Raw genomic sequence first — 27,177 nt, forward strand, 5'->3', positions numbered from 1 at the left:
CCAGGCTTCAGGTCTTCTGAGGGAGCTGCCCAGGCCTCCTCAGAGCAGAGCAGTGCTGGAAGGAGCCACAAGTTGGAAAAAGTGTGGTGTTAGATAGCCAATGAGGGGACCTGGACCTGGGACCTTATAATGGGAGGAAATCTTGCATAAAACAGTTGGGTAATTGAAAATTAATAAGGATGGTACTTGGTGGGAGGGAAAGAGCACCATATCCTGTGTTTTGGGCCTGGATGTGCTGAGGTGCAGATGAGGAAGCTGAGAAGTTTTTGGTTCCCTTCATAGCATCAGCCTCACACCCGACATTTGTGCCACAGCTCCCCCCTTCACCTCAGTCCCCTTGCTCTGCACCGCTCTGCGGCTGCTCCAGCCTGGGGGTCTCCGAGTGCTGTGTGCACACTGCAGCACTGACGTACCCCAGCCCAGGTGCCGCACCACAGACCCTTGCAATCAGTTCTCATGGGCCCTATGCTGCTCGCCCTTGGTCAGGGTACAGCTTCCCTCCTCTCCAGCTGGGATGGGGAGCTGGCCAGGGCTGGACTGCAGCCCCAGTGTAGGAGCTGAGACCAGCACTCAGAGTGGGGCCTGGCACTGCCAGGACAGGCAGGCACTGCTGGCTGCTGCAGGTGTGCCCGGGAACCACAGCAGGGAGGGGGCAGAACTGTCCCTGCCTGCTCACTGCTCTGCTCACAAAACCTTCCCCATGCTGGCAGGAGACATTTCTCTCTAGCCTTGCCTGATAACCACTTAACGTCCTGAAGACGTGTCACTGTAGTTCAGAGCACTAAAAGCCACTGCAAGGCTCTTCTTCCTTTCAGTGCCCAGGCTGTGAAGAGCTGCCTGGCCTTGCTGTCAGGCTGCTGGCCTGGGAAGAGCCACAGCAGCAGAGGCAGAAGCCAGGAAGGAGGGCTTGCATGACCAACAGCTCCTATGCCCTCCCTGCTCCCCAGCTGCTCAGGCTGGTTTAATAAAAGCCAATAGCTCTCCCTTCACATTTGCTGTGCTAAAGCCAGGTGGCATCTGTCCTGCAGGACAGAGGGGCACTGAAGGGACAGGGAGGGCAGAGCACCCCCATAGCACCCATACATGTAAGATGCAAACGACTTGAGGAAGCCAGGCTGTTGAGTGACTGCATTGCAGGAAGCACACTCCAGCTGAAAGCAGGAAGAGCTGAGCCCGCAGCCTTGCTGCTTTTGTAGAAGGGAACTTTTCTTTAGTTTAGTTTAGTTTTGCCAAAGATCCAGGAACATCCTGGGGCAGGTTTAAGCAGCCAAGACAGACTGCACACCCCACAACAAAGCCTGCACCCCATTAGCACAGGGTTCCCAGTCTGGGGGCTGCTCATAAGGACTGCACGGAGTCCAGGGTTAATGACAGGGATAGGTTCTGCATCACAGGCTGTATGGTTCGGCCCACCTGGTTGAGAGGAAGCGCAAAGTATGGCAAAAAGGAGAAGCCAGAAGGCACATCCCAAGACTGCTGATGCCTTGCTCTGTGTCCTCTCCTCGCTCTCTGTGCTCAGTAAGTGGATAGGAGTGTTTTTTCAGCATGCAGAGCTACCTTTTCCCACCATAGCTTGGTGGCACAGGCCTTAATTCACTGGCGTAGCAGCACACACGTAAGGCTTCGTGTGCTCCCGTCAGCCCTGTGAAGCCAGTGCAGCCATCCCCTTCCTGTGAGGCTGTAGCCATGGCATGCTCAGCTGCCATCCAGGCTGAGCTATCTTCCACAGGGAAGGGAAGGCCCTGAGAGTCAATCTGGTGGGAGCTGCAGAGCACACTTGATACCCCTCTCCTGTCCTCTCCTCTTTAAAAGGGAAACTTAAATCAACCTTCCAAGTCAAGCTGTGGCCATGGCATTAGCCCCTGCCTGGTCTGCAGAATTAAATCAGAAGACTGATTAAAAGGATAAATTTGCAAGCAACAGAAAAACGATGACACTGGATGGGGAAAACCATGGAAGTCTGAATTCATACGCAAGAAAATCCTTTGAAGCCTTTTGTATTTGCCCTGGGAAAGAAAATACATTACACTCATCATGTGCTTTTCAAGGCATTTTATAAACATGAGCACTCAGTGCATCCCTGTCACACAGGTCAGCATTAACACCCCTGTTGTTATCAGGCAGATTAACTTGTGTTTCACAGAGTGAGTCAGTGTCAGCCTGTTTCATCCAGGGAGGTCCCTTGCTCAATCACTATCCCAAATGCTCAGATTCCTATTTTATTTTGCCTCTGGGCCCCACACTGTGGAAATGCCAGCGTTTCTTTTAACAGCAACTCTGCTTTTCCAGGAGAAAGTCAGAGGGTGGCAGTCAGGAGGCTCATCGCTTACAGGCTCCAGTCTGACAGCAAAAGTTACATTCCGGGGGCATCACACACCGCACACACCCCCGCGGTCTCTTTACCTGGCTGTACCAAAAAAGACTCAAGGACAAGCAGGATGCGCAGCCAGCGTTTGATGAGCCGTAGAAGCCAGAGGGCACCCTTGCAGTCTGGGAACATACACTTGCTGGTGTGAGTGGCCAGAGGCTTGGCACCCAGCTACACCTTGGCTTGCAGGCTGAAGGCATCTGTGCTCCCACCCCTCCAGATCCTCTCTTGCTTGCCGTGGTCCTTCAGGCTGCTCAGAAATTACTCGCTCTATACAAGTAGGCAGATAACCACCGGGCTGAGGGTTTCTGCACCACCAGGTAGGGCCGGAGCCCGGGAGGGGACTGCAGCTCCTCTGTGTTAAAGCAAGCAGTGGGAATGGTATATTTATCAGAGCAGAAGGCAGAGAGAAGAAGGGATTGATTCCTTCAGTAACACTTGCTGCTCGGTATCTGCAGCCCTGCAGGGCTGCTCACAGGGAGATGCTGGCACTCCACTAGACCTTTTCGTACTCTGATTCCATAGCAACCATCAGGTTCTCATACTCAGGATTCTTCCTGGTGCGCATGCTGCTGTGGTGCTTGTCTTCTGTGGCGAAAGCGTGATTGGATGTGTCAGCCTTAGACTTTGTCTTCTTGTGTAGGACCTGCACATCAGTGTCCGACCCTGCAGTGCTATGGCTGAAACAAGAGAGATGTTACTGTGGAGGTCATTTGAGTTGCATCTTAGTCAAAGACAAGATCTACCATGTAAACTCTGGAACAGAAAGTTTACATTAATCTAGTGAGGGCCTGGCAGCCACTGAAAGACACTAGAAAGTAACAGAAGAATTACACACAAAAAGCAGCAAAATCCATTAACATTGGTACCCCAAACTCTCTTGGCGTTATCACATTTTACTCAGAGGAGTTACCAGCAGAAAGGTTAGCCTTTAGAAAGTAACTTCCCATAATAATTGGGAAAAATGGCAACGTGTGAGACCACAGATGGCTCAGGTGAGACTCTGATTTTCAGAAAGTCGTATGAAAAGATTAAAGCTTAGGACAGGGCAGAAGATGTGCTTATGTAATTGTAAGCAAACAGGAATAGCACAAAATAAGCTCCAAGTAAGAGAAAGACAGGTACAGAAGGACATTATCTCAAGGGGAGAATTTCTGTCCCCTGCATTGTGAAATAATGGTGGGCCTTTACTACAGAATGGTTTCCCCATGGCATCTGCAAGGCACAGCGAGGATCCCCACTATCTCTCATTTCAACACATTAAAGAACAGACTCCCTCTTGCTACCTCCTGCACTAAAATGTCCTCATCCCACTGACTAAACGGATGGCCAACGTATTCAGATCCTTCCCCACAAGTCAAATCTTTGGCTTTACACTGAACAAAGAGGGGTTTTGGAAACAGATGAAAGAAACACTGTACTCACAAAGCAACATCATAGGGAGATTCTGGGGAAAGAGAAAAATCAGAGATCTCCATCAATATGTTTTTTATGTCACAAATAAAGACCCCAGCTGCTCCCAGGTATCCCCACCCTCAGGAATAACCCTCCCACCCTGCCTCTGCCTAGAGAGGACCAGCTAGGGTCGGGGGATGGGGATGGTGGGGATGCTGGAGATGGGGACGAGGGGCATGTCAGGGACGAGGGGGGTTGGCGGGGATGTGGGGATGGAGCCGTCCCCCCGGATCAGCGCTGCCCTCTGCCGCCCGTCCCGCACACCGCTTACCCGCCTTGTTCCGCCGCCGCCGGCGCAGCAGCACGGCCAGGAGCGCCCCGAGCGCGGCCCCGACCGGCACGGCCGCCAGCGCGTAGAGCTGCGGAGCTGGCGCGGCCCGCGAGGAACCTGCGGGAGGAAGCGGCGCGCTGGAGCCCCGGCCCGGGTGAGCCCCCGGGCTGGGCAGCGCCTCGACTCTCGCTTCTGCGGCGCCCTGAGCCGGGCGATACCCGCGGCCGCAAGCGCCCGGCTCAGGGAAGCGCCGGGTTCGGCTTCGGGCAGGGCTCTGCGGCCCCCGCAGCGCGGGGTTCGGGCTGGGGGCGATGCTCGCCCCGGCCCCGCCGGCGCCAGCCCCGCGTTTTCCACTCTCACCGGCGGTAAGGGAGGGCCGCTGCAGAGCGGCATCCCACGGGGACGAGCCTTACTGCTGCCGAACACGCGAGTGGAAAGGAACGCATCGCAGCCCGTCCCGGAGCTGCGGGGCCCCGGAGGGATGCTCTGCTCTGCGGGCAAAGCAGCGCGGCAGCGGGCCCTGTCGGGGTGCGCCCGGGTGCTCCGGCTGCCTGGGCTGGGGGCAGCTGCTGCCCGAAGCTGCCCCCCCGTTGTGGTGAGCTCGTCGCTTTTTCTCAGGCTAACGCACCTGAGGTGGGTGGAAAGAAAACACCCCCTGGACCTGCTCCCGGCTTGAGCAACCCGATTTTTGTCCCAGACACAAAAGGAACGTCAGGTGGATTTGTCCACACATCTCCATCGCTCACAGAGCACCAGGGGTTTGCAGCCCTTCCCCTGCAGCCCACTTACCTGTGGGCTCTTCCTGGCCTGCACCGCCTCGGGGGTCAAGCGGAGGCCTGCTGGTCCCAGAGCCGGGCTGCGCTGTGCCTGGGGACTCAACAGGAGAGACTGGTCATCAGGCCGTTTCTCCCACGCACAAGGCAGGTAAGAGCAAGACGTGCCCAGGGCAGGAGCCAGGCTGCCATCCTGGTCCCAGAGGGACACAGGGGACATTCTCCTGACCGCCACCATCACCAGGCACACGCTGAAGCCCGGAGGATGCAGCCCCTGTGGTGTCCTCTCTGGGTGTCAGTCGAGACACGATTCGTGTTCAGCGTGATGTGTCTGATCCTGTTGTGCATGAGGCAGCCCCCGGCCCCAGACCTGTGCAGGGGAAATGAGGAGCTCGAGGCAGGGGACTCACCTCTCACAGCCAGCTCAACGGTGTCGCTCCGCTGCTTGGCCCCGACCCTGTTCTCGGCCTCACAGTAGTACTCCCCGGCGTCGGAGGGCTGCAGGCTGTCCCACGCCAGCTCGGCCTGGCTGCCCAGGAGCCGGGCGCTGCCCCCCGGGGTGCTCCTGAACCAGCGGTAGCTGATGGGGGGGGACCCGCTGGCCACACAGGTCAGGCTGGCCCTGGCTCCTGCCGGGACCCTCAGCCCCAGCTCGCCGGGCCTGATGAGGGGCTTGGTCACGGGCACTGCAACACAGAGCAGGGGCCCAGGTCACGCTGGCCTGGTTGTGGTGGGGAAGCTTCCTCCCTACTCCATGGCAGCTCTGGCTTTCAGGGCTTTCCCAGGAGGAGGAGGGCACCACTCTCCTGTCACCTCTCCACACAGGTTAAGCTCAGTTTACCTGTTCCTAAAGCCAGGCTTACCCCTGGTGTGCCACCATTGCTACTGCCACATCATACAAACCCTGCTGTGTTGAGCGGGTACCCCCTTGCAGCTTTGTAACTCACATTGGGGATGCTTGGAAAGGGGAGGAAGCTGATTTCACTAGTACAATAACCACAGAGATGCTAGCTGCCTGCCCCAAACCACAAACAGATCTAGAAGTTCTCTCAAGCACCACGGTTTCAAATGGCCCATGGGGAGATGCAAATTTGGGTTCATACTGACTGACCCCCTTCCCTGATCCATCCCCACACCTCTGTGAGTGGAGAAGAAGGGTTCACACAAGCAAGGAAGGAGGATGCCTTAAGACCCAGCGTGGGTGCAGGAAGGCAGCCTGCTGTGGAAGACTGTTGCCCCCAGCTGCTGCCTCTCCTACATGCTCTGTGGGCTGGGCTGGCTATGCAAGAGCAGGGCTTTATTTTGAGGGCTTTACCTTTGACAACTTTAACCGTAGTGGTCACCTCCTTTTTCACCAAGCTGTTATTCTGAGCCCTCCAGATGAGTTGGCAGGTGTAGTGGCCACTGTCCGGTATTTCAAGGTTATCAATCAGGAGTGAAGCATCCCCTGGGCTGTGCTTCGGGACGCTGACCCGGCCGCGGAACTGAGCCAGCAAGATGTGGTCACCAGAATCATCCCTCCGGAAGAGGGCAGAGGTGCTGCGGTCCCGCTCCACGCTCCAGACCAGCGTTTGCTGTGTGAAACCTTCCGAGGGCTCGTAGGTACATGGCAAGGTGGTGGATGCCATCCACGTGCCCTTGACCTGGTGAACTCCAGACAGATCCAGGAAGGCTGCAGGGAACAACGGTGGGAGGGAAGAAATAAGAATGCAGCTCAAGAGGGAAATGACTCAGGATAGATGGAAGTTACTAAGTGCCAAGGTGCAGCTACATCTTAAGAGGTGCTGCAGACCACAGGCAGCTAAAACAGGGTCTGTCCCCACGTCACTGGGCGCAGGGAAGTGAACAGTTGCTTTGACCTCATGCCTATTTTTATCATTTCTTCCTGGACACTTGCCAGTTCTCAGTTCCTCTCCACACAGAGGCACAAACCCTGTGCTTGGTGGCAGCATCAGAGCTACAGCCTTCACGAGACCTCAGGGAGTGCTTCTTATTCCTGCTCTCTAGCCACAGCCTTTACACCCTCCTTCCGCTGCCTGGCTTTCTGCTTATGCTTGCACATGAGTCAGACAGCAGCAGCCCCCCACTGACACAGGATGCTGTGACAACACCACTTGCTGTGTTGACTTCTGCCTTCTCCATGGGAGGAAGGATGGACAAAGAGTTTACTGCTTCATGCTTGCATCCATTAACATCACTACACTTTCATGCAGCTTCCATGGTGCTCAGAAGACTCAGCAGTGTAGCTGTGTGGGGAGCAGCACAGCTCTGCAGCAGCCTGTCCCAGAGCTAAGAGAAGGTGCCAGCGAGGGAAGGTGAGCATCTGGTGATCTGTGCCCATGGGGACAACTGGGCACTGCTGGGACTGAGCACAGTGGAAGCTTGTCTCTGACCTGGAGCTTGGGTTGTCCTTTACCAGATGACTTTGTGAGGGGAGGCACAGCTCCATTCTCCAGATCTCACATCCCAGTTTAACACAACTCCTTGATGTATCAGTTTTTAAATGTTTTTCAACTTTTCTTCCTCTAAACTCGCCTCCTGGAAGTTATTTAGCAAACTGCTCAGAAATACCCTCAAGGCATTTGGTGCACTCAAGTTCAAGTATGTTGGCTGTCCAGGACAAAATTTTGTTTAAAGGTCTCCCCTGCACTGCTGTGCACCATGGAATAGCTGCCAGCATCCACTGATCTCTGCAGGGCAGCTGCACCCTGCGTGTGACCAACTGGGATGACTCCAGAGGAGAGCTGGTTGGAAGGAACATGAGAAACTCAGCAAAATAAAAACCCTTGAGAAAACTTTTTAAAAATATTTAAATATGTCCTTTTTAAAATGTCTTTACTCCCAGTGACACTTCTTAAACTGGGATGTAGTCTTCCAGAAAACGTAAATTGTCCCACAGAATAGAGCTGGACCAGGTGAATAGACCAGCATAGAATAGAGCTGGACCCGGTGAAGCCCTGAAGGGCTATGTTAGAGGTTAGAAGGCTGATCAGAAGGATTTGTGTTACCTACAACACATGATAATGGGGAGTGGGGGCTGGAAATTGAGCTAATGTTCTGGCCCATTTTCCAGAATGTCTGAGCATGTCCTGCCAGCACACAGGGCCAGGCAGGATGGCCAGTAGGGATCTGTTCTGAAGTACCAGACCTGGAACAGTGAACCAAACCTCATCCTTTTACTTTAGCTTAGAGAACTTGATCTGGCCCAGATTCCTTGGGCCACAGCAGCTCCAGCCAGATAAACACCCTGACAGGGGGCACAGGAGAAGACAGGGTGGATTTTGGGGGTCCCCGGCTCATTGTCCCAGCTCTCCAGCTGTCTGCCCTCTGAACCCACAGCTCCTCTGGAAGTGCCTCTTGTAAACACCAAATTACCTGAACTTCACTGAGCCTGGCTCACCTCTACCCATACCCCCTTACCCACCCCCCTTTCCCCTCCTCCCAGAGAGACACAGGGTATGCCCATTAGCTCCCAGTAAGGGGCTTGAGAGGCAGATCCCAGGAATTGGGGAACGTACTCCATCCTGCTTTTATAGATGTCAGGAGCAATTCCCTGCTTCCTACATAGCTTGTTAAAGCACCTTTCCCTGGTTTCCCCAAGCATTCCTCAGCTCCAGGAGTGGCATGTGTGCCTTCAGGGTGTAAGAATCAGAGCAAAGATTTGCCTGGAGAGTCAGGGACCAGGAGAGACCAGGGTGCCCTCATCACCTCACAGCTACAGCTCCCCTTCTTCCCTGGACCACACTAGAACAACGGTGATGCATTGTTGAAGAAGACTCATTCTAGAAGAATGAGTATTCCAGCTTCACAAAGACTGTATTGGAAGCTAACACACCAGAGAAAGTCCTCTCCAAGGGTCCTGAACAATCCTGGCTCATTCTTGCTTTGGGGCGTGGGCGCTGGCCTTTTGCCCAATGCTACCCCATTTACACCACTCGTAGAAGCACCTTCTTGTATCTGATGCCAAAAGAGACCCCTGTGAATTCTCTGGCACTGTTTTTTGTGCCAAAGACTAAAGAATTTCTACCACTGACAATTAAAAAGTAGTTAAGAGGCTGTAATTCAAAAGGTTTTCCCTACCACTCTGAGTTTTGTTGTTATAGATGGAAGCATTTACTCACCGTTGCAGCTGATGAAGGGCATCACAAACACCACTATCCGCACAACTTCTCCCATTCTCCTGGAAGTGCAGGTCCGTCCTCCCTTCCCCAAACTCCGTGAGACCCCCCAACTCCTAGGCCCAGAAGGCAAGTGAAGAAAACTTCCCTTTCTTCTGTCCTTTGTCATCTAGGATCCTCTTTCTGAAATATCACGAGTCCGTTTCGCTGCTGATTTAGGTGAAGGGCAAAGGATGGACAAAGACTATAAGGACCTCTCCAGTTCCACTTCATATTCCCCTGTCCCCACCCACTTCTCTCACCGTTTGCTTGACTTCTCTGACCAGCACTCTTTTTTGCTGTTCTTCATAATTATGTCTTTCCTTTTTCATTCTGTTTTTCCCCCTTTTCTTTTTCCTTCCATGTTTGCATCCATTTCCCAGTGGAAGAGCTTTGTGGTGCAGAGTGTTTCTGAGGAGGTGACATGGCCGGTTGCAGAAGGACTCGAATGCAGGAGGCATCCTGGGTGTGCTGCAGAGGCACCTTTAAAAGTACATTTGCCAGTGGTGTCAGACCTGTGCTGTTGCCTTCCTGGATACTCTGATTGGAGCCTCCCTGGTACGATGGAGAGAGATGCTGAGCACTTTGCTTGTTCCCTCTCTGCACAGGGCAACACAAGCTGGAGACTTTCTTCATGTTCCTGGAGTCAGTAACCTGGGCAGAGCTGTGCATGTGTCTCTCCTTTCAGTCTTGGAAGAAGCATGTTGGCAGTCAGATGGCTTTGCCTGAGTGGGATTTCAGCTGAGCCCTGCTCACTGCTGCAGAGCCACCTGCCCGTGGCAGGACCTGGTGCAGCAAATCCATGTGGGGTTCAGGGCTGAGCTCTCACCCGCTGCCACGCTGCCGAGGCCAGCGGCACTGCCCATCCTTTGCTGCCTTCCCTTCTTGTCTCCTTTGCTGAAGTGGTACCAGTGGTACCAGCTCATCCTGCCCATACCCCACCTGCCACCGAGATGCTGTTGGCTGTGTTTGAGTCCTGCCTGAAAGTGAGCAAACAACACAGCACTCGCTGAAATTAAGCGGTGTCGCTGAAGAAGTCCACCTTCAGAGAGATGATTTACAACTGACCTCTGGCAGCCCCTAGCCCATGAGTGGTGATGGTTTGTTGAGACACAATTTGATCTCCCATGTGAAAGACTTCAAAGGAAGTGGGATTTTGGGGAACGTGCCCTGGAACACACTGAAAACCCAAGCTAAAACTGCTGATAGGACTACTTTGAGCCAGACATGCAAGACTTCCTGAAGCTGTAATTTTACAGAATTAAAAAAAGACTATTTAGTTAAAATAAACACGAAGAACTGTAGTTCCTCAAACACGATGTAGATGACATCTTTCTCTTGCTGGGACAGGGATGTAGCTGTCAGCTTTCTCCTCCCTGAGTCACACAGCAAGCCCATTTCTTTCTTAACAGAGGGACTGCTCATGGTTTTGTGTCTGAACACATGAGGGAAAAGCCTTTAATGCCCCCAGTTATGGCTACTTACCTGCTTCATTGTAAGGAAGTATATTTATTTCAATGCCTCTGCTTTGGCTTGAAGCTGTTGCTTTCACTGAGCAGTGATGGGTGGGTAGGGCACCCACCTTCCTTCCACGAGCTGGACATGGCACACTTGGAAACACCATTTCTTTAAGTGTCATAGCTCAGGCAAAGTGACTGGTGTTCTGCAATTTCTGCTACTACATCCCAGGGCAATTACAAGTGGCACAGTAAAGTCCCCGTCTCTGCAGAAATAGGACCTCAGACCCTACTGATAGGAACCAGCCCTGCAGAGACTACATCTTAATTCACATTTTGACATAGCCTGCCAGAGGCTAGAGAAGTTTGCTACAAGTTTCATGGTGATGAAATAAGATTTTTTCAGCCTGCAAGGGGCTGAAATTCAGTACCAAGCTTTGAGCAAAGCCCCAAGGAGTTGGTAACTGAGGAAGAAAGGTCTCACAGTGCTCGTCTGAGCCACCTGCACCCAGGAAAAGGTGGTTTTTACCACAAGACTTGAGGCATTCTTATTTGGTCCAGCCACAGCCAGTTCGTGGATCTGGTTAAACAGACTGTGGTTTACTAAGCACTTTTTGGATGTCTCTCAGCAGCTAATTATTTAGTGTATTTCAATGTGCACCACAATCCCCTCACATACACCAGAAAACAGTACAGACAGCCATGAAAGTGTTCCACCTAAACCCCCAGAAACTCAGTGTGAAGGAGCATCTCAGTGATGCCTTGAAGTCCCTTCCAACCCCTACGATTCAGTGGTCTCCTCCAAGGCCTGTGTGACAGGAGCACAAGTGCCCTTTCTCAAAGTTAACTTTCCTTCCCAGGAATTCCCAAGGCAGTTGCATCAGTCCCGGGTTACCCTGTATCTCAGCCAAACCCTTATGAACACTTCCTAGCATTAAGGAAGGGACCCCTACAGATGATGTCATCTGAGCACTCATTTCTGACTCAGTACCACAGATGGGCTCCACAGATTCAGCTGCTGGAGGGATATAGTTTACTGTTACCCATGGTTGTTGTGTGCACCTGCTGCTGAAGCGCTCGGCTGCCCCAGTGCCACCACAACCCTCGTTCCTTGAAATCTTCCCAGTTCCTCCTTGAGCAGCTCCACGAAGGCGTGGTGAGCTCTGCTTTGGGTAGCAGCAGCAGCTGTGCTGGGCTGCTCTGAGCATCACCATGCTCCCACTGCCCTGAAAACCCACATGCTTACCAAGCCACAGTGCATCTGTCTGGCCAGTGGCACTGGGGCTTCCTCAGAACCTTCAGGAGCATTTCCTCACCAGCACAAAATCCACAGTTTCTCTCTGAAAACAGGATGAAAGGAGAAGGGAAAGCAGTAGACTCAAGGGAGCTGATAGCAGGGCCGACACTGTGTAGAGGGATGGCTTCAGCCTAGCACAGCACGGGGGTCTCTCCCAGCAAGGTCAAGACCAGCAGCAGTGGCAGTAGGGGCAGGGAGGGAAGAGCTCACGGTGCAGGTGCTGTCCTGGTGTTCCTGCAGAACTCAGCTCCCCCAAAGAGCCAGGTCTGCCAGATTGGGGGCTGTACCCATCGCACCCCTCACAGAAAGGAGCAGCTCTCCTCACCCTCCAAGCAGCACAGCCTGCCCAATGCTTTGCTTGGACATTCACCCCATCGCTTGGCCTTGGCGTACCTCTGTGTTCCAGTGCTTCACATGGCCCCAGAGCCCCACATCCCCATTGCACCCAGTGTGTCTCTGGGATGGAGCTCAGATGGGTGGGCAGCTTTCCATTAAGTGATATGCCCTTCCCATGAGAATGAGAACATTACTGCAGGGCTTCAAGAGCTGCAGCCTCACCCAGAGAGGGAAGATTAAGGAAACATAAGTTTCCCAGAACAACTGCCTCTCCTCATAAGGAATGTGCTCCACTCTCTTCATCGCCTTGGTGGTCCTGCACTGGATTCTTTCAAGGAGTTCTGTGCCCTTCTTGAGCTGAGGGGCCCAGAACCAGACACACTATTCCAGGTGCAGTCTCACCAGGGCAGATTAGAGGGGGAGAAGGACCTCTCTGGACCTACTAACCACCCCCCTTCTAACACACCCCAGTATGCCACTGACCTCCTTGGCCATGAGGGCACAGTGCTGGTCATGGTCATCCTGCTGCCCTCCAAGACCCCCAGGTCCCTCTCACCTACACTACTCCCCAACAGGCCAGTCCCCAACCTGTACTCACCACCTTCCAGATTAGGAAGACAGACTCAGACTGTGCTGGCTTTTCATGCTCTTCATAGTAGACTTCATTTTCTTTCCTCTCCCAAGCGTCTCATTTCATCAGCTCTGAAGCTCTATTTGGACTAGCAGCAACTCTCACATCTTCTGCTGCCTCAGCTGTGGCTGGCTACAGCCGACAAGCAACCCCAGTACCTCACCCAACACATCCCAAACCCCAGCAGAGTCACAAAACCTCCGCTGCTTTCAAAGAGAGGGACCCAGTATGCCCCCAGGAGCACAATCCCTGGGCACACATGGCCACACCTTGACAGGCAAAATAAAGAGAAGCATAACAGAAATCTAACTCTGCAGTCCTGGAGTTTAATGGGTTTTCATTTGCAAGAAGCTGCATGTACACACAGACATTTTTTCCAAGGCATCAGCACTGACAAGAGCTGCTGATCATCCCTTTCCATTTAGAAGTCAAGGTTTCACAGCCCTTGATTTTACAGCACAGTCTGAGAGAGAAGTAAAACTTGTGGTACTGGAAATCCAGGGAGAAAGTCTAATCCAGGTTCCTGCAAGGTGGGACTGACAGGTTGTGAACGTCAAACCTCTACATCATTTGTTCCTCTAATTTCCCCTTGGGCCTCTGTGTGTTGGGTGTCCTGGGTACTGTGGACAAGCTGCTATTTGGTGTTTCTTCAAGGGCTGTTTGAGGTGTAAAAGGGGCTGTGCTGCCTGTGTGGCACCTTGGGGGATGGGAAGGGAAAGGTGGGTTCCCAGACCAGCCCCGTTCGATGCTGAGTACCCAAAGGTGATAGGGATGATGAACACCCCTCAGTGTCTCTTCAACTCTGAGCACAGGTCCTTCGGTCATACAAAGCAGCAAGTTTAGCCTGGTGCTCCTGGCCTGGGTCCTGCATAGCCAGGCTTTCACAAAGGGAACCAGGAAAAGCCAGCTCAGCTCTATACAGCCTTCTGTAGCTGAAGTTCCTAAAGAGGTTTGCATTCCCACTGCAGAGATTGTTAGGGCTCCACAAGTTGCAGAGGAGCAAGAACTGCTTGTCTGACCTATTTTTCAGAGGCAAAGGGGAAGAGGAAGACAAGCTGTGCCTGGATGAAGGTATTCAGGACTGCCACCTGTAGAGCACTGCCAGTTCTCATGCTGTATCCCCTACTTCATACTCGCTTTCCTGGGTGTTTCCAACACAGTCACATTCATTCTTTGTTGTATTTATTTCTCCAGATCCTTTGTTGTTCATGGGCTCCATCACGTAGTTGTTTTCAGTGGAGCAGATGGGTTCCTCGTAGTGACCTGTACTTTCAGACCTTGAAGCTGCTGCTGCCCTGGAGTTATGGCTGAAATCAAAACACAGTGTGAAAGAAGAATTGCAACTGGAGCAGGCAAAGCATCTCCCAACCATCACGACTTTAAGCAAGACTGTGGTCTGATTCAAACCCACATAAACCTGGGCTGCTGGATGAGTATTACACAGCAGGGGAGTGGGAACTAGGTGATCTTTGAGGTCCCTTCCAACCCAGACTACTCTGTGATTCTGTTCTCTGGAGCAGGGAATCCTGTCCTTTGCTTCCAGGTGGCAGGAGAACTATGAAGCTTATAGCAGCATTGCCTCTAAGCCAGGGACTGTTTCAGAGGCAGCAAGAGGTGTGTAAGTAACACTAGGATTGCCACCATCTCTCAGAAAAGCACAGCCAGACAACTGCTCTCTGCAAGATAAATATATACTTTTTTATATATAAATATATAAATAAATATATAAATATATAAATAAATATATATTAAAAATATATATAAATATATATATAAATATATATAAATATATATAAAAATAAAAGTGTTGAAGGAATGGCACATGGCAAACTGGACGAAGCCCCATGGTGGATGTGGGCTGATTTATCTTTAAAATGGAGGCAAGTCCTCTGAGGACAAATGGCATCAGTTGTTTAGGCTTTTCAGTGTAGTTTCTAGAGGTTACAAGTAGATCAGGATGCTGAAACCCCAATTTAAAAGCAGCTCTAACTTCCTGCCACAGCTATGATTGAAAGAGGGAAGTTTATTCCTGAAATATTCTTGGCTGAATCAGAGTATAGTTTGTGCACCAGAAGCCTTAGCTCTCTAGAAGAGGAATTTGTGGTCTTTGTATTTGACAACACAGAGAATTTATCCTTGGCAATGACCTTCAGTAGGTCTCCCTGCCCAAGGGCTTAAATAACTCTTGTTCATTTTTATGATTCTAATATTGCAAAGGAAAAGATCTTTCTTGCTGCATTATGTGTTGATGTGGAAACCACACAGATCCTCAGCAGAACGTACTATTGAGCTAACTGTGAAGCTCTTAATCCAGGCTGTTTGAGAGGCTTTTCATCTTGACAGCCAAGCAACACCGTTTTCTTTCTGCCCTGATACAGTTCCCAAAGACTCATCAATGTGTCAGATAGAGAGTTATACTCACAATTTCACTTCATAGACATGAGCTGGAAAAGAAGAGTCAGAAATGCACATCAGTAGTTTGCATTTGAAGTCTCAGAAAATAATTTCTACTATGTCTCTTCTTGATCTAAGAAAGCAATTTCTGAAGACAGAGTAAAAATAGGAACCTTAGAGATCATATTAGGTGGGTGATGATTCCTGTTCCCAGGATTCAGTCCAAGAAAGTGAAAACATCCCAGCTGTAGTACAACTTGCTCAAGGTCAAACAAAGGTAAAGTTGAGTTTAGAAACTGGAAGTTCCCAGTTCTCAGTTTTCCTCTTCAGAAATTCAATAAAGAGCAATTTAGAGAGAGGTTACTCTGGATTCCATTCGAAAAGAGCAAAAGGAGTATTTGATAATAATTATTAACTGGAGCACAGAGTTAGGGCAATTAAAGCAGCAAAGAGACAAGAAGAAAGACTACAGTGTCAGTATAAAGACAGCCCAAACCAAAGCCCCAGCGTGTTCTCTGTGCACAGCCCAGTGTTACCAGTGAGAAGGGGACAGACAGCGTTCGGTCAGGGGTGTTTGAGTGTTAGTGCAGAAGAGACAGGAGAATTCACTAAGTATGTGCTATGTGTGAAGGCTGGAAAGGAAATTAATCTGTATTGAGTAGGGAGAGTGACCAGTGAGTGACAACTCCTCCAGGTACCAAATAAGGGAAATACTGAACAGCAGCTGGTGCAAACAGGCACTTAAAGTAGCAGGACAAGGTTAACTTGCTGCAGATACCTTAACAGAAGTGATCAACAGACACCATGGAGCAGAAAAGTGAGAGCTATGGATGTCCATGGGGACCAGAGGGAAACACCCATGGCAGTGTGGAGGATAGTGCAGTGGCAAAGCCAAGCACTGTGGGATGGCTGGGGCAGGCAGAGACTGAGATTCCCCCTGGACTGGGCACAGTGCAGCCAGCTTTCCTTAAGGAGAAAGGGGCTCATCTGCCTCTCTAGGGCTTCTGATCCACAACTGCCTGTATGATGCAGGTGCTACCAGCAGCTGCAAGCAGAGCACCAGCCCCAAATCCCTCACAAGTAAAACCAAGCTGGGGACACACAAGATATTCAGGTTTTCCAGAACATTCTGCTCACCATCTTTGGGCTTCTTAAGGCAAAGGATAATAGTGATGACAATGAACAGCACAGCACCACAACCCACGGCGATCAGGATGACCTGGTACAGGGACAGCTGGGTCCTCTGGAGATCTAGAGCAACACAGCAGAAAATGTTCAAATGGAGAAGCCCCCCCAGGTCACAGCAGCAGTTACAGGTGCCGACCTCTTCCCTGAGGACACCAGCAGCCAGCACTGCTGTGGGCAGACAGGGCTGCACTGCACACTCCAGTCCCCACGGGTCCCATCCTGCATCCTGACAGCACCTTGCTCACCTGGCTCCGCATAGTGCTACACTGGAGGGCCTCACCTCTTCCTTCAGGGGTACCCTGCAGTCATCCCCAGACACACCTAAACCTATCAGGGTGCTGCAGAGCTAGAGGAGATGTCAGCTGCACACCAAGGCTTTCCTGCCAGTCCAGCTCCGACACTCGAAGAGATCAGAACAGATTGCTGTTTGGGAGCATAACAGCTCTGCATGCTGCTGCCAGGAAAGCCTCTCCCCCCTCCCCTGCTGTTAAAACATACAGAGTTAGGTTATTTTTGTAAAGACCTACCATGAACCATCTAGGAACAACCTTTAATGCCATTTGCAGCCAAGGGCAGAGCACTGGTTTTGGGGCTGAAGGCATTGACCACTGACCGGCCAGTTTGGGTCCCTAATCTCCTTCTTAGCTTTGTTTGCTCTCCACTTACTCTGAGTTGTAGAATTCTTCTCTGGATACCCCACACCATTCTCAGTTGTTGTTACTGTTATGGGCAGATCTGCAAAACAAACAGGAGTGAATGGCTCACAGCACATTTTCCATCCTCATTTTAGCAGCAGGAGAGGGGGGATTATAGCTGTAGGATGAAGAGAGTGTGACTCCACTACCTTCACAAGGCAGTCAGTGTAGTATTATACATACTCTATATATACTGTAGAGTATCTACTATATGGGGTTTTGGAGTCTGCTTATCTTAACACACTAGGTACATACTACATACAGTATCTGTGCACACACTATGTAGACACACAGTCTATGTATATATATACATGATATGTATGTCTAGATACACGCCTGTAACAGTGGTGAAGCCCCATGGAGTCCAAGTGGTTTCTGAGGTCTCTCTGAACACCAGCTCCGTTTGGTTCTTTTCTGTAAGAACAGTCAACAATTGTCAAGACCTTCCCTTGCTTTCAGCTGCTGATGCCAGTCCCACAGCCCGCTGTAAAGTCAAACTAAACATTACCCCAAAGTACAGAACTCCCACAAGCAGACCTACCCTAAGCCCAGGTCTGAATTCCCACACAACCAAACTGGAAGTCACAAACCCTCCCTCAAAACAACGGCCCTTGGTAAGGTAGGCTCTTTCCAGTCAGGTCTGAGGCAGCTTTCACATCACTTGTATCTGCAACTAGAGATACCAGCTCTGCCTCCCAGTTCAGCAGCTTGCTTGCAGAACCAGAAAGTAACAGAAAAAGCCCTTTAAACAGAAAGAAAAGAACCCAGAACATCCTGTATGGTCTGCAAGCTAGGAACCAGTATTTCTAGCAGCCCTAAGAGACACAGAGTCTCTCAGACAGGGACGTAACCTCCCCAGGAGCAGCCTAAGAGCCCTCCTCAGGCTGCAGGATGTTCTACATTCAGGAACATCTGGGTTAAATGTAGGCATAGGAACTAGAACACAATACTGTCAAGATCATATCTCTCTGCTAAGCAGTGGTGTCAAAGCCTCCCCAGTTCCTTGTCCTGGCTGTCAGCTGTAGCAGCTGTTGCCCTGACAGACCTGAGTTTGGCTGCTGTCTCCCCAAGGTTCCTGCTTCCTTCCACGAGACCACAGTTGTCATGGGCAGGTCTGCAAGGTGAGAGCAAGAGCAAGAGAGGCTCAAACAGGAGTCTGGCCACGTTTGCAATGCTGCTGCAGTACAGGACAAGACCAGGAGGGACCAGCCCCCGTCCAGAGAGCAGGAGGGGACCGCATGCTCCAGCATTAGCCAGCATGGCCATCATCAGTTCCTGTTCCCCTGCTGTACGCTCTTATGTGTGACTGCTATTAAAAACAGATGTCATTTCAGCCATAGCTTTTGCTGCCCCAGGAGCTCAGCAGGCTTGGTCTCTTCCAGAGGTCATTGCATGGTGGTCTCTGTGATTGGCTCTCTAACCCCTGGGTGTTGCAGCACTGATGACCAAATCACCAGCCAAGGGAAGGAGCCAATCTCCCAGAAGGCATCCCTCATGCACTGCCCAAAGGGGCTGGACACAGAGCATGGATGCCATGTGCTTTCCTGGCACACGTGGCAAGTCATAATGAGCAAAGATTTTCCTGCCTAATGAATCACCCCTCCCATTTCTCATACTGGAAGTATCATGCCTCATCTGAACTTGCTAAACCGCAGTGGGCAGCATTACACAGCCAGCAAGGATTTCAAAACAGCCCAACAGAGTAACAAATACATGTTTTAAGTACAAAACCTCCTTTGCATCAGAGAGAGCAGTTCCTCTAAAGAGGGTGAAGGAAATCAAGCACAGAAAACAAGGAAGGACAGGACAGCCAGAGGCAGTGACAAGTGCTTCAGGAGGAGAAGGCAGAGGCATTTTGCCTTCCTTCAAGGCAGGGAAGGAGGAACCTTGTTCCCTCCCAGTGGGATTCCAGATGTTCCCACCCAGCTGTGGGGGGACACTCACCTCTCACAGCCAGCTCGACGGTGTCGCTCCGCTGCTTGGCCCCGACCCTGTTCTCGGCCTCACAGTAGTACTCCCCGGCGTCGGAGGGCTGCAGGCTGTCCCACGCCAGCTCGGCCTGGCTGCCCAGGAGCTGGGCGCTGCCCCCCGGGGTGCTCCTGAACCAGCGGTAGCTGATGGGGGGGGACCCGCTGGCCACACAGGTCAGGCTGGCCCTGGCTCCTGCCGGGACCCTCAGCCCCAGCTCGCCGGGCCTGATGAGGGGCTTGGTCACGGGCACTGCAACACAGAGCAGGGGCCCAGGTCACGCTGGCCTGGTCGTGATAGTGAAGGTTCCTCCCTACTCCGTGGCAGCTCTGGCTTTCCGGGCTTTCCCAGGAGGAGGAGGGCACCACTCTCCTGTCACCTCTCTGCACAGGTTAAGCTGGGCTTAGCTCTGCCTGTACCAGCTGTACTACCCACTGCACCTCCTGCTCAGCAGGACGGATGCTGCCTCAGTCCTCTCTACGTCACCGCTGCCCAGGCAAAGGAAGAGATGGGCACATGCTGATGAACTTGGGGCAAAGCAAAGCAATATCCCAGGGGCTTCCCTCTGGCACACGTCTCTTTGGAAACAGCAAGCCCTCAGATACCAATTTGTCCCTGGCTCCACCTGTACATGAGGGGCCACAGATCCTCCCCCTGCCCCCAGTATTATGGACAGAGATCTTCCTTCTGACCCGTTTGCTGCTTCTTGCCAGAGTCTGACATCGCTCAGCAAAATGCTCCCACATCATAAGTAGGTGCTCACTGCCAACCTGCTCTATTCAATTCCTAAAAGCCTTCCCAAGCCTTCCACTCCTGCACAGCTTCCTTCCTGGGTTTACCTTTAACTACCTCCAGTTTGGTGGTGGTCTCCTTTGTTACCAGGCTGTTGTTCCTGGCTCTCCAGGTGACCTGGCAAACGTAGGCTCCCCTGTCCGAGATCTCCAGGTTCAGGATGAGGAGGGACACGTTCCCTGGGACATCACTCGGAACACTGACCCTGTCCCTGTACTCAGACAGGAGAACATGGTCGCCCGAGTCATCCCTGCGGAAGATGGTGCCGGAGCTCTGGTCGTGTGCCACAATCCACATCAGTGTCTGCTGCACAAAGTCCTCCACAGGCACATAGGTACAGGGCAAGGTGGCAGGTCCCTTCCATGTGCCTTTGATTTCACTGGGGGCCCTCAGGACCAGGAAAGCTGCAGGAAGGACAGAGACAGGTAATTTAAGAAACAGCAAAATATAAATCAATGCTGCTGAATGCAGCTCCAGGGTGATGAAGTGGAGGTGAGAGCATCAGCAGGAGAAATCCACGGAATCAGAAGCACTGGCAGCCAGTGTGGATGATCAGGGAGGGTCTGCGCAGGGGTGGGCTAACAAAACCAGCCAGGTGGCATCAGGCAGACAGCAGATTGCCAGGGGCACTGATGGGTGCCATGAGCATTGCATGGTTCCTGTCTCTGCCTGATGCTCAGCTGCAAGCAAGGGAGTATCAGGCAGAGCATGGGACCAGAGTCTGTGGAGGATTTACACCCAAGGGCAGGATGATGTCTCAAGCCTGACCTTCATCTGACTGTCCCTGTCACAGCTGGTATCTGCCCCTGCCACCCAACGTCACACTCGGGGCTTGTAGGTTTTAACCAGCCTCACTCCCCAGCTGCCTGTTTGTTGCTTCTTCAGACTGAGCTGAACTTAAGTGACTTAAGCAATGGATCAAAGAGGTCTAAAACTCCCTAGAGCTTTCCAATGAAAATGGGCTCTGTTGGCTTTGTCCCAGCACATTCCTGTTCCTCTCAGGACTGAGCCTGCGCTTCCATGGACACGTGCCCTTTTGTCACAGTTTCCAAGCCTCCCCTTTCCTGGGAGCACAACAACTACCCAGGCACTTCATGCCAGGCTGCTCGCTGTGCTCCATGAGATACCCAGCGTGACACACATGGGATCTCTGCACTCCAGGCACACAGGCAGCATTCCCATAGCCATCACACACCCCTGCACTCCACAGTCACCCAATTTGAAGCCACCCAACCCCAAGCCAGCAGCACCCAAAGGCATCGGCCTTTCTGCCACAGTCCTCATTCCGCAGCAGAGTCCCCCACCTCCTCCCAAACACACCAGTGCCAGGGCAGGATCAGCCCCGACCCGGACACCTTCACCTACACTCACCACTGCAGAATAGAAGGGAGCTCATCAGCACCACTGCTCTCACCAGCATTCCCATCCTTCCCAGGGCTGCGGCTTCTCCCTGCCCAGTAGAGCAGACCTGCTCCCTCCAACTCCAGGGGGTAAATCAGGAACACTTCTTCTTTGCTCACTTTGTCACCCAGAGCCCAGGACAGTTGCAGATGTGCTTTCCTTCCTCTTTTTCAGAAAAAAAAAACAAGAACCACCTCACTGACCACTGTCAGAGGTATGAGCAGAAGTCCTGAGGGAAGGTGAAAAGAGCATGCTTTTGCTCCCTTCTGTTTTTCAATTAAACTTTAAAAAAATAAATGTAAAAGTTACCTCTGGGGTGCTTTTTTTATCCCTTATCACTTGTTGTTGCCTCTTTTCCTCCTTGCACCACTTTCTAAGTAATAAATTTTACCATATATGCTACAGACAAGAAGACCCAAGAGAGTACTTGTAGAGAGCAAAACACCAGGGCCCTTCCTGTTCACTCACTTACCAGCTTTCCTACAGAGCTCACCACTGTGCTTTAAACCAAGGTCAACAGAACACCCCAAATCCTGACAGTGCCAGCATAAAACAGGTGACCCTTCTGACTGAAGTATCCCACTCTAGAACATTGTACCCCACTCCAGAGGATCCAGGCACACAGAGCTGAAAACAAACCCTTTCCAAGAGCTGCAGACACCCAGCTCAAGTCCCCCACTCCATGCCACAGACTGACCCTCCTCCCCCACAGAGCAATTTAGCTGCTTGGGTCAATTGCTTAATTGCATTCAATTAGAAACATGGGGAGGGTGAAGGCACCTGCATCCCTGGGGATGACTTCAGAAAGGAGTAAACAATTGCATGCCCACAGAGGAAAGAAGGGAACTTATCAAAGTAGAAAATCTTTGAGATTATGTAATTGTGCCTCACCTGTAAGGAGATGTATGACTATTATTGTTTATTACAGATAATATTAGCTATTGTTAGTCTGTATCGTTAAGTAATTGAGCATTAGAGCCGTTGAGAAGCATCTGTTCTCTACTGAAGTGTTATCTTCAAGAGATTTCAGGTGCCTTTTTCTGTCTTCTGCAGCTCTTACCCTTTTTTAATGCCCTAATGACTGCAATCTCTTCTGCTTCACCATGTGAAGCTGAACCCACACAAGCACTGCTCCTGTTACACCCAAATTCAACACCTCAAATGCAAAGTAAACAGAATAATTAAGTGCAGTCAACAAAACTGTAAAGCCCATCCCACCTGTAACCACAGTGAGCCGTGGTGGCAGCCCCAGAAGCACGGCATGGGACTCCAGAGCCAGCAGAGCTGTGTGCCCAGCTCTGGAGTAGGGCAATATGGGGAAAAGAAGTGTTTCTGGGAGTCTTATGCCCTGAGGACAGCTCCACCCACGTTGTCTTTCACAGGCAGCTTCCTGAGGTTGTTATGTAATTTAATGTTAAATCAGGAGATTTGTCTGTACAGCCCTGGGAGCTCTGATGTTACCCTGTTCCTTTTCCTTCCAGGGCTTTGCTTTCATTGTGATTGCTTGCCTTTACATATGTTCTTAGTTTAAAGTCACTGATAGCTCATTCTGCAAAGCAGTGGTACCTAAAAGCACATACACATGTGGCAGCATTACTGGTGAGAAATCAAATCTGATTCTTTACAGGTTACAGCATTCTGGTCTCTGCTTCCCTGGAGCTGGTGATGTTACTACTCACGATGTTCATGCCTGTATCTGGTTAGAAAATCTCTGTGTCCCTGTGCTTGTTTATCAGTCTCAGCCTAGGGAATCGTCTGTTCCATTAATTTCTTACCATCCTCTCTGTATTTGCAGTTTTACCTGCAATTAAATAACAGAATCACAGGATGTTGGGGCTTGGAAGGGACCTCAAAAGTCCATCTAGTCCAAACCCTGGATATCTAACCAGCCCAAGGCCTGAAATTCTCAAAATACCCTACGTGATAAAGCTGAGAAAAAGGTTCAACTCTGAAGCGATTCAAGAGATTTTGGGACCTGATTTCACGTGCTCCTCCCACACAACCCTGTATTCCTGCACCAGAAGCTTCCCTTGAGATGCAACCCTGGTCTGCAGTCACTGGGATGGGAAGGGCAGGGAAAGCTTGTGTAGGTTGTAGTGTTTGCACACTTCTTGATTGAAAAAGGGAAGAAAGAAGAACATGTTAAGTTCTAATTAATGAAAGTCCTTCCTGGGGAACATGGCTGGCTGGCAGCAGGGCAGAAGTTTAAATTGACTCAGACAATATAAGGGAACTGGCTGCTGGCTGGGTGGTTCCTGCAAGGAAGGGAAAACTCCCTGCCTGACAAAAAAATAATCACAGAGTCACAGAATCCCAGGGGTTGGAAGGGACCCCCAGAGCCCATCAGGTCCAACCCCCTGCCAAAGCAGGGTCCCTAGGACAGGGCACACAGGTCGGCGTCCAGACGGGGCTGGAACCTCTCCTGAGAAGGAGACTCCACACCCCCTGGGCAGCCTGTCCCAGGGCTCCCTCACCCTCACTGGGAAGAAGTTCTTCCCCATACTGGTGCGGAACTTCTTATGCTTCAACTTGAGGCCATGGCCCCTTGTCCTGTCTCCACAGACCACTGAAAAGGGGCTGGCCATTTCCCCCTGCATCCCATACTTAAGATATTTCTAAACATTAATAAGGTCCCCCCTTAGTCTTCTTTTCTCCAGGCTGAACAGCCCCAGCTCACTCAGCCTATAACGTGCGTATATAAATTATTTTTGGTCAGGCAGCTTGAGTTATGTCTCTATAGTTATGTTCTAGTGCTTATATTTAGTTATGTGTTTGTGTTTTATGTATCTATCTTGACATTTACCCTTTGGGCTGGTGGGACAGTGGCAGGGGAAATCCCTTGTCCTTCATGCGATGCTGGCACAGACACCTGCACTGGGCTGTGCCTCTGGCTTCTGCTCTGGGGAACGATGACGACACGGACATGACATTTCAAAACGGCCACCTTGTTCTGGGAAACAGCCCAACGTCCCAGCATGGGCTGGGTGAGGTGGTGGCATCATCCAGCATGGCAGAGAGTCCATGTCCTGGGCCACGCCGCGTTACCCAACACACAGCAGCATGAGGGGACCAAAGGGTGCTTTGTGTGGGGAGGGATGGTCTGGAGCAGGATGGACAGTGATTGTGAAAGGAGCACGAGGGGCACATTGCACCTTCTCACACTGTGGGTGCTGTGCCTGCGCATGTTCTGTGAATCCTCAGCATGTGGACGTCAAGGAAGAGCCACTTTTCCTGCCCCGGGTGCTGCGACACTGCACGCTGACCCCAGGATGCCAGAGCAGCAGCTCTGCCAGTCAGTGCTGCAGGAGGAAGGAAACCCGTGTTACAGTGAGGCAACCACCGTGGTGACGGGTAACACAGGCTTGTTACACTCTGAGCTGCGGTGGCACAGAGGTCCTGACCTGTCACAGGGATCCGCTGCCACACAGGCAGCTCTGGCTGCATCCCCATGGAGCCATCCAGCTGTGGCTCCCGGCCATGACACCGCTGCCCTTGTCCTAAAGCAGAGCAGCACCGTTTCACACAACCAACCTTTTCTTGGCCATGGAAATGATGAGTAGAGATTTTTACTTCCAGGGAAGTCTGTAGAGCCCACAGTGCCCGTCAGCCTTGGCACGGGCCCTCACAGCACGCTGCAGCAGCAGGGGGTGGGTGCTCTCTGCACGCCTGGCCCAGCACTGCCAGCACCCTCAGCCCTGCTCCCACAGGCTTGGAGCCCATGGCATGTTCAACAGGGCTCATCATAAACCTGAACTTCCTTCCTTCTCAGAACAACAGCTCTGGGAACAGGTGCCAGGCTGATCTCCACCTCTGCCCCCGCAGCACCAGCAGTTTCTTCTAGGAAACTGGGGAACCAGGTCTGGGGAGCACCAGCACACACAGGAACACACACAGAAAGAACACACAAGAAAAACAGTAATGGGTTTGTAATTCTTGAGTTTAATTACTTCAGCATGTGGGTTTTTCTTGCTATTCAGCCCTCCCCTGCCCCTTGTGACCCTCGTTAGGAAACTTGGAGGAATAAATGCTTTTCCTAGACCAGTTCATAAACCAGACACAAAAGCACAAGTTTTTATTTGCAGTTTTCTTAAGCCTTGATTTCTTAAGAGAGAAAGTGTATTAAAAATGGTTATGCAGTCAGATAAGTATCTGATAGTGAGACGCACTGAGATCTGTGATGGAAGAACACGACTAATCCGTAACAGGACTTACACTTCAGTCTAACCTGTGCAGAAGTGAGTGACAGATCAGCCTCTCCAAGACCTTCACAGCCTGTGCTGTGCTGTCCAAACAGCACAGGAGAAAACGCTGGTTTTTACTGTTTCGCTCTTGGCAAAAATTGAGGCCTTTGGGAAGAAACAAAACAAACTAAACCACACCCCAAACAGAAAGAAACCCCCCCAAACCAGAACCCAGGACAGACACTCAATTCACTCATTTCCTCCTTTCCCTTTAGCTCATGAGCTGAGACTGTTCAGCCTTTTGTCTGGAGAGGCAAAAGAAAGGCCAGGAAAGGCTGGAATAGGCCAGAATGGACAAAAGGCAGTTAAAAAGAGAAACACCAAGGGTCACAGGTGAAGAACAGTTACAGAAGCAATGCAGTGAAGTGACACTGTGAAGGTGTTACAGGTATACACACTCTCAGTAGCAGGATCCTCCAAAAGAGTTGACAATGAAGCACAAGTGCAATGACCTAAGGCCAGTGTAGATAACATGCATTATCTGGTAGGCTTCAGAACACCAAATTACCTTGGATTCTCGAATATAAAGGAACTTAAAACTTGTTCAGGCAGCTGTGAGAGAACAAAGCCTGTAGGCAGCCTGGACTCCTAAAACAGAACTTCAAGTAAGGGCAGCGGTGGGAAGTATCACACAATATTACATGACAGGTTTTCCACCTGTCTCCAGGCCCCTTCCAGCCCCAAGGTTTGTACCCCTACAGCAAGTTTCGGGTTGCTGCTATCAACTGGGTATCAGTGAAGGAGAACTGCTCTTCCCCTGACACCTGGGTTGATGTCACTGTTACAGCTGCTCAGAAAAGTCTGGAAAACAGTGAAGAAAAGAATGTTGGGGAGAGATGTTTTCATGAAGGGGGCACTGGTTTTTGTCTCTCACTGTCCAAGGACCCAAAGGCATCGAGTTGATGCAGCCTGAAGATGCTGTGTGCAGGGAATGCAGGAAGGAGCCCAGTGTTTATACAGGGTCAGGTAAGCCAGTAGCTACTGCAAGCAGACAAGAAATCTTCATGTGATGTCCTGTGTCAAAGCAAGATACCCCCATGACTCTTTTTTCCCTCCCCCCCTTCATTTTGAGAGCAGCTGCTGGACTTCACTAGGTGTGAACCAGCTCTGCTCAACACTGCTGAGGACCACGACCCGCGAGCACGGTGCAAGTTACCCCAGAAGGACTGCCATGCAATGTGCATGAGAAACCAGCATTATGCAGGGTGGCAAGCACTTCCTACCACAACACCTACAGTCCATGGCAATGGAGGTGTGTTAGCATGTTAAAAAGTAATAATCCACAGTTAAAATGTAATTTTCCATAGGAAAAATGTTCCCTGTACCTAGGAGCAGATCTAGGAGTAGGAAAGTGATCTAAGCAAATGCAAACCATTGTAGCCACAAGCTATCAAAAAGTATCTCAAAACAATATTAAAAAAAAACCCAACTTAGTTCCAAACAGTAGGCAAGCCACTTACTGAAACACGCTCTCAGAAAGGGTAAAACCCATGTTTAAAATATTACACACCACATAACTATCCAGCTAACTAAAAAAGCCAAACCATCACCACCAAACAACAACAAAAACCCAAACAGCCAAACTTTACAAACAGGATACAAAGAGATTTCCTCTTGCAATAAGGATATAGGATAAAAAGTTAGGGAATACGCTGTGGTATGTTTACAGAGGCTGTTCTTCCCCTCCACCCAGCACCCTCCTGCCCCTTACTCCTGTCTTGAGCTTGTTTACAGTTTTTCTAGATGTGCTTGC

At 51.1% G+C, this 27,177-nt stretch overlaps 1 protein-coding gene across 1 annotated transcript; it reads right to left on the bottom strand.

Moving 5' to 3' along the window:
* Positions 1–2,864: 2,864 nt before the first annotated feature.
* Positions 2,865–21,208, bottom strand: VSIG4 (V-set and immunoglobulin domain containing 4; the record flags this gene model as incomplete). The annotated part of the gene is made up of 15 exons (XM_084268972.1): positions 2,865–2,956; positions 4,095–4,211; positions 4,313–4,585; positions 4,884–4,961; positions 5,278–5,553; positions 6,183–6,539; positions 8,989–9,101; positions 13,879–14,052; positions 15,168–15,189; positions 16,277–16,390; positions 16,994–17,062; positions 17,359–17,436; positions 18,967–19,242; positions 19,830–20,186; positions 21,154–21,208. 15 exons carry the CDS (start codon positions 21,206–21,208, stop codon positions 2,865–2,867), a joined length of 2,451 nt encoding a protein of 816 aa, XP_084125098.1.
* Between the last annotated feature and the right edge of the window lie 5,969 nt (positions 21,209–27,177).

This window comes from Gallinula chloropus (genome assembly GCF_964237585.1).
Source record: "Gallinula chloropus genome assembly, chromosome: 11".
In the NCBI taxonomy this organism is placed as follows: Eukaryota; Metazoa; Chordata; class Aves; order Gruiformes; family Rallidae; genus Gallinula; species Gallinula chloropus.